Genomic DNA, 7,106 nt, shown 5'->3' on the forward strand with positions numbered 1-7,106 from the left:
GAACTGGGAACTAAGAAGTAGATTCCAAACTGTACTATAAAAAAGTTAAAAATGTACAATGAAATTCTTTACACACTGGTTGATTATTTTAATTTCTTACAGGTTTGTGTATTAGACCTTCGGAAATAGCGCTACTAGTTGGAAGCCATGGACCGACTATGAATGTGTATATAGCCAAAATGACTGTCCCCGACCCAAGTACTGCTATAGTCCCACTTGAACCATGGCCAGTCCACTACAGCCAAATCTAAGAGAAATATATACATACAGTGTATATAAACAAAATTGCACCCTGAAGATGACAGAATTTTGTCACAGCTTGTGAATTCTGTTCACCAAGTGCTGGAATCAAATCTGCTGTGCCCCTAAAATAGCATTTAGAAGTTTTGGATATGAAAAACAGAAGAGAGAAAAAATATGCGTTATAAAAGCAGCCCATACATGTACCAGTTTTTGGATACTAATGACAGCCTTGTTTATCCCCTTTGAATCAGCAGACACCATGGATTATATTCTTTTTTCCCTTCAGTAGTTTAGCAGTTTGTATGTACAGAGAAAACGGACTTACAAAAACTTGCAGCAGTAGTTTGTTCTTGCTTTTAAACTTTTTTTGGTTTAGTTTATGGATGCATGAAGTAAGGGAGTGAATCAGTTTCTTGTTTATATTTTTTTTCACCTTTTAAACAAAAAAATTCTTAAAAATATTTTAATGCATTCTTTTGAAGAGATAGATGTTTGGTACATTTATGGCTCCCAGAGCATATATTCAATTGGTGCATGTCGTAGAAGGGGAAATTGGAAATTAAATGGAACTATATGACTTTGGTCATGTCAATCTGTAAGACACATCAGTAAAAGGGTATTATGCTCTGTTTTTTGTTTTTGCTTTTGCTTTGTTTTTCTGTTGTGGGGTTTTTCTGTTTTGTTTTGTTTTTTTTGGTGATGTGGCTTAAATGCAATAGTTTCTTTTTTGGGGACATATTTCTGCCAATTAAAGACTAGAAGGGCACAAAAATTTTTTTAATACCATAGAGAAGATGCATAAAAATATCTTCTGATGTTTTGTAGCCATAACTAAATTATGGTTAAAAATGTGCACTATTGTGAAAAGGAGCAAAGTAGGTTTGGGTTTTTTTTTTGTTGTTTGTTTCTTTTACTTTGTTTTTTAAGAGATTAAAATGTTTCTGGATAAGGAGTAGCTTCTCCAAAGTGTCCATCATTCTGTGTAGAAGCTTAAATATGTAATGTAACCAAACTCCAGTATTAAAATCTCTCATGTTATTTTTCTTTATACAAAGCAAGATAACGGCATATAACACTGCCATTACATGGCAAAATGTTTGCTACCTTAGTTTAAAAACAATCTTTAAAACAAAAGACTTGCTTCAAGGTGTTCTTAAATAGCAGTGATTCAAAAATTTTTAAAAAGGTATAATTGCACTAACCGCCCGGCTGCTCTGATTCTGCGTTTGTGGTACTTGTGACTACATTTTCTCAAATATAGATAGATTTAAGCTGCTATGTTTTGTTTTTTTAGTAATCACTACTATATCATGTCTTTTACTCTGTTTATAATATCATGTATTTTCTTAAAGGTATAGGTATCAGATCAAACCTCTTGTGCTCATGCAACTAAAAGCTAAAATATACAGAATTTACAAATGATAGCATGGGGCTATGTTTATATGTGTGATTAACAGGGTTTGTCATGATCAATGTAATAATTCAGAAGTGTCAGTTTTGAAGAGAATAGTTGTCAAATTTAATATCGCAAAAATTTTAATTAAGGAATATCATTTATTATCAAGCTTAGCAAATTTATAACACTATTTCTGTCACTAATTATTTGAAGCTTTTACTGCTAAAATTTTAACCTATGTTTTAAGTAGAAACTGATTTAACCCTAATAATGCAGCTTTGATTTTCAGCATTTGTTGTTTTGCTATTTTTACAAAACAGCATTGATTGAAGCAAGTCTTGGTTTTACTAAGGTAGGATAGCATTTGCTATTGGTAAAGAGAATAAATACACTTAATTTCACAATACATTGTTACATGTACCCCAGTTGTTGTTAGTGGGGTCTAAGATACTGTAATAATATTTTTTAAAATTTACATCCAGAGAGGCAGTCATTCATGATGGTTTTGTGCCAGCTGTTTTTAGGGTTTTGGATCACATTATAGATATTTAGAACTATTACCCTGTGACTTACGTAGGAAACCTAATACGCTGAGTATCTGGCACTTGAAATCCTGCTTTTATTGCTGGAGGTCCACATCTGTGGTTGACCTCTGTTGTTGTTTTAAAAAAAAATAAATAAAAATTTAAAAATCTGTGCAATAATTTTTAAATGTGCTCCCAGGAATAGACACAAATGTTTTGAGTATGTTTAAGCTGCATTTTCCTTTAGTGATGCATTTGTCAATTGCACTGAATTTAAATCTGAAAGTCAGAGGTGGTTATTGATAGTACTTTTTGTATTTTGATATGGACAATTTATTCATTTGCATACAGTTATTGACCTTTTTTCCCCAGCTGATTAAAGATAGTCATGAAGTTCTGCAGTATAGCTGCCAAAATCGACAGCTACATGTTTATGGTGTTGTCATCGTCTCTGTGTTTTTTTGTTTGTGTGTTTGTTTGATCTTTAGGTATTTTACTAAGCATAATAGCCACAGTAGGGCATATAAAAGATTATAAATACAGAGCTTTATTATCCTGAAGTCTTGGGTCTTTTAAGTATAAACTCTCAGAAAGGTATCCATTTTGTAGGCTTGGGTTCTTTGTGAGCATACAGTTATTTCTTTTTTGCTGCTGTTCTCAACATCATCATTGCCTGCTGATGTGCCACGATGCTGCTCCAGTAGACAAAAGTAAGATTGCCTCTAATTTGAGCAGTAACATGATTATAAGAGACCAAGTTTCACAGCCTGTAAAGTTCTATATTTGAAGTTCTTGCTTATTTTTTCCTTCCTTTTTTTTTTTTTTTTCTTTTTGCCCCCTCTAAGAACTTATCTGAAGATCTGTTGATTCCAGTAGATTTTCTGTGGTGTTCATTATATGTCATTGTTGTATAGGCTACTGTAAGACACTTATAAGGAAAAATAGAAAGGAAAACTTAAATGAATAGAATACTTATTGATTAAAATACAGTAAAGAAAGAGCAGCTGTCATTCTTGAACATCATAAAGGAATATCTTTTTTCTTCTTCATGTAGGATATCCCGTAAATTCTTATCTTTGTTCCATTCCCGGTTTACTGTCATTGATCGGGTACCACCATTAACTTTGACGTGACTTTTAGAAGTGATAACTTTTAATTTCCTAATAGGTCTTAGGGTGTACTGAATTCTGTTTTAATTAATTATTCTCTAGGTAAGTATGTTTTAGGATTAAACACCTTTTACAGATACTGAAAGTGCCTCCTTTTGTGGTGTAAAAAACAAATTATGGTGCAAAAAGTAATCATTAGGTTGAATTACATGAAGGTTTTTTGCTTTTTGACATATAGAAATGTCAAGAGAAAGGCCAAAGATTTGTACTTTTTCACTTAACTTATAAAGCACTCCTTTTTTCCTTAAACTTACTTCTGTCAAATTAGATTTAATGAGAGAGTACTATTTTTAAGGAGCTATCTGTTTATGTAGAATGATTTTGTTAAGAGTTATGTAAACTATTACTGAATAGAGGCCTGAAGAGGAGTATGCATTTTTGCTGTTTAAAGGAATCAGAAATGACTGTTCTTATGTCAGCAAAGATGTTAAGTTTTACTAGATAAGCAGAAAAAATAAATCTCAAATGCAGTGCTATTTACTCTTTTCAAAACAGTTTTCATTTTCTTAAGCACACTGTACATTTCTGTAGAACCTGCATTTTTTCTTGCACGCTAAAAACGGTACTTGCGTCTGGTGAATTACTGTTGACAGTTTCCACAGAAACCCTGTTTCAGTGGACCAACATTGTGGCATGGCAGCAAATGCCAGCATTTTGGGGAATAGCAGCAAATCTACAAGAGACCCTGGTTGTTTTTTTTTGTTTGTTTGTTTTTCTTCTGAATCAGCAGGGATGGAAGGGGAGTAGGGAAGTTATGAATTACTCCTTCCGGTAATAGCTCTGACGTGTCACATTCAATATCAATTTAAAAAAAAAAAAACATGAATCTAGTTAAATGTAGAAGAGAGAGCGAAAAAAGAGGAAGTGTTCACTTTTTTAATACACTGATTTAGAAATTTGATGTCTTATATCAGTAGTTCTGAAGTATTAATAGCATTCTTTATTTCTGCCTTTATGTTGACAGTGTTGAAGCAGGGTGAATAACTCGGGCATATGTATTTTTTTTTAAATTTTCTCGTAATCTGTTTCATGATGTTTTCTTTGGAGTTTATGGATAAGTTCAAGAAAACATTCTGCATGTTGTATCTAGTCTAATGTACTTATCCATCTCATCAAAAACACGCAGACTGCATTTCGTAGCTCTGTAATCCCTAAATACAGAAGTAATTTTCTTCTTTCCTGACTTCGACATTGTAGCTATAATGTTCTAATTTTTGATTTCTACAAATCCTTTGGGTCTAATTCTGTGAGCCTACTTATAGCACTGGATTAAAATGTCTGCATCATTTCTTTAGTTATCCAGTTAACTTTAAAACTGTTGTAAAAGTGTAAACCAGCCCATGACAGTCTTTTGTACATGTTGAAGAACTTTGTTGTTCAGTTTTCATGACTGTTGTGTAAGGAAGACTGATACAGATACTCTATGCTGTCCTGGACCATGTTAATTACACTTGCGATGTATTTTGGTTCCACATCACAATGATTTGTCCCCAATGACCCTTTTATCCTTTCTAGGCACATTTTTTGTTGTTGTTGTTGCAGTTTCCCTTTGCATTGTATTGCTTTGACAACTGTAATTTGAATCAGATCTGAAAGAGGTCCAGAATAAAATATATTTTGATATTATGTTGGCTGTGTACATATATAAAACCTTTGATACCTATGTAGTTTGTATGGACTATTTCCTAGTCAAGTAAAGGGAAAGGGATGCTCTTGTTTACAATTTCTTGTTTACATTTTATTGCAATTACTCCTCTGATGTTCTTTTGTAGAATAAAGTTTTTTTGCTCTGAGTTAGCCTTCATAACATAGAACATCATGTTGCTTCTCCCATGCTAATGTTACCAATCATAACAACTGCCATCAGAATCCAAACCACTGTATTTCATAAATTTACTGTTTTACAAGATACACATAAAGTAAGCCCATAGATAAAAGTGCAAATTTTACTATTTTATTACTTCTCGTAGGAGATAAGATTTTTTAAATGAAGGGTAATTTACTATTTTTATTAAAGAATAATAGAGCATTTAATCAGCTAAGGAATAGCAATTTTGAATTATTTTAAAAAATAGATATTGTACTTTAAAAGACATCATTTCACATAATCGAACAGACAGATTCATTTGATTAGTGTGCATTCATTTGAGCACAAAACAAGGTGTATAAGTTGTTGAAGATTTTTAGGACAGGGTGCTCAACTTCCTTAATGCTCTTTTTTCTTCATAGATACCTACTATAATTTAATAATTTTCTTCCTTAGTGGTATATGTTGATAACAAATCTTATAATCTGAGGAAAGATACTAGGCATCTTCTAGTTTTAATTAATCCCAACTCCTTTAGAATTACAGAGAGGTAATAATTTTTAAAGAATCATTGAGCATATTTTTTGTCTTTTTTTTTTATTAAACCTTGTATTCTCCAGGTATTCTACCTTTCCCTTCGATTTCCTGAAGCATAAACTTACAGGCATATGAAGCATGCCTGAAGCATACTTACAGGCATAGCCTTGTCATGTTTTATTAAATGATAACCTACTACAGTTACTAGAACTTTCTGACAGCCTTTCATTTTCAAAGGGTTAACTTTTATTGCATGGCATAGATTGTTAATGTTCTGCATTTTACACTTTTTTCAAAAGTGTTGGACAACTAAGGATTATAATCTGTATCAGCTTGTGGTAAAACACATCAGTTTGAATAGTTACAGAAGGGGTTATTTGAAACTTCCTAGTTCTTACACTTTACTATAGATCAGATTTCTTACCTATTATAATACATAGCAGTTAAAATTAAAGTTGACTGTTTCCCTAGCAATATTCATTTGAAAATACAGTGGAGGAAAAGACACTATGGACAGTAGTTTTATGGTGCTTTTCTCTGCTGTACCAGAGCTCTCTGTCAACAATGAAATGTTAACCCTCTGCTAATTTTTCTGCATGTTTCTTCTCTTCAAATGTCATATCTCAATGCTTACTTGTCCTAACTTGTAATATTTTTGTATTAAATTTTTTTAGGAGTTCCTTGTAATTTCTTTATAATTTAAAATATATTAAACACAAAGTGTTTAGTAAAGTACAGAAAGACAATTATCACTGTTTCTTGGTTGTTGGGTTTGTATGATCGATTGTGCAAACGACTCACATTTTAAGAATGATGACCAGTGGAGTGTAATCTACACAGAAAAATACACCATGATTCTATTAAGAAAGCAAGCCATCTTAGAAAGTGATACAATCCAGTGTCCGAACGTGCTGCTTTAAGAGATACTGCACCACCAGAAATATCAAAATCATTGGTCGCAGAGCTCCCTGGTAGGACTGCTGTGCGGGAATTTAAGCAGTGAATGGATACCTCAAGCAGTCAAATCTTAAACGTTAAAAATTCAGTCACACTGAACTCGGTGTGAGATCATTTATCTGAAAACATCGGCTCCCAGAATCTCACACATTTCTTAATGGGATTTTGAGAAGTCTTCATGTTGTCAGGTCCTCCTCCTCCACTTAAGCTTTTACTGACTTAATTTACACACACTACTTGACCAAAGTAATTATCTGGTTTTCCTACTCTGGCACTTGAGCAGAATACCTCAGGGCAAGGAATAGTGAAATTCCTAAGAGGAATGGCAAGCTGCACGTCTGGTGTGGGTGGTATCTTAACAAAGGCCCACAGTCTTCAGATAACTCAGGTTGTGTTTAATACGACATAAAACTGTAGCTATACAATATGTTTTTAAATATACCTTGTGAAGTGCTTGAGATAAACTTCAGTTT

General features: G+C 32.9%; 1 protein-coding gene across 7 annotated transcripts in view; it reads left to right on the forward strand.

Moving 5' to 3' along the window:
* TBL1XR1 (transducin beta like 1 X-linked receptor 1) overlaps positions 1-4,958 on the forward strand; it is a 178,201-nt gene extending 173,243 nt beyond the window's left edge. For all 7 annotated transcript variants that reach the window (XM_027540627.1, XM_027540598.1, XM_027540618.1 and 4 more), the window contains one exon: positions 103-4,958. In XM_027540627.1, coding sequence (XP_027396428.1) covers positions 103-129 — 27 coding nt within the window. In that variant the 3' untranslated portion in view covers positions 130-4,958. The remainder of the gene's footprint in view (positions 1-102) is intronic.
* The last annotated feature ends 2,148 nt before the right edge of the window (positions 4,959-7,106 follow it).

The sequence above is a fragment of the Bos indicus x Bos taurus genome, chromosome 1 (genome assembly GCF_003369695.1).
Source record: "Bos indicus x Bos taurus breed Angus x Brahman F1 hybrid chromosome 1, Bos_hybrid_MaternalHap_v2.0, whole genome shotgun sequence".
In the NCBI taxonomy this organism is placed as follows: domain Eukaryota; kingdom Metazoa; phylum Chordata; class Mammalia; order Artiodactyla; family Bovidae; genus Bos; species Bos indicus x Bos taurus.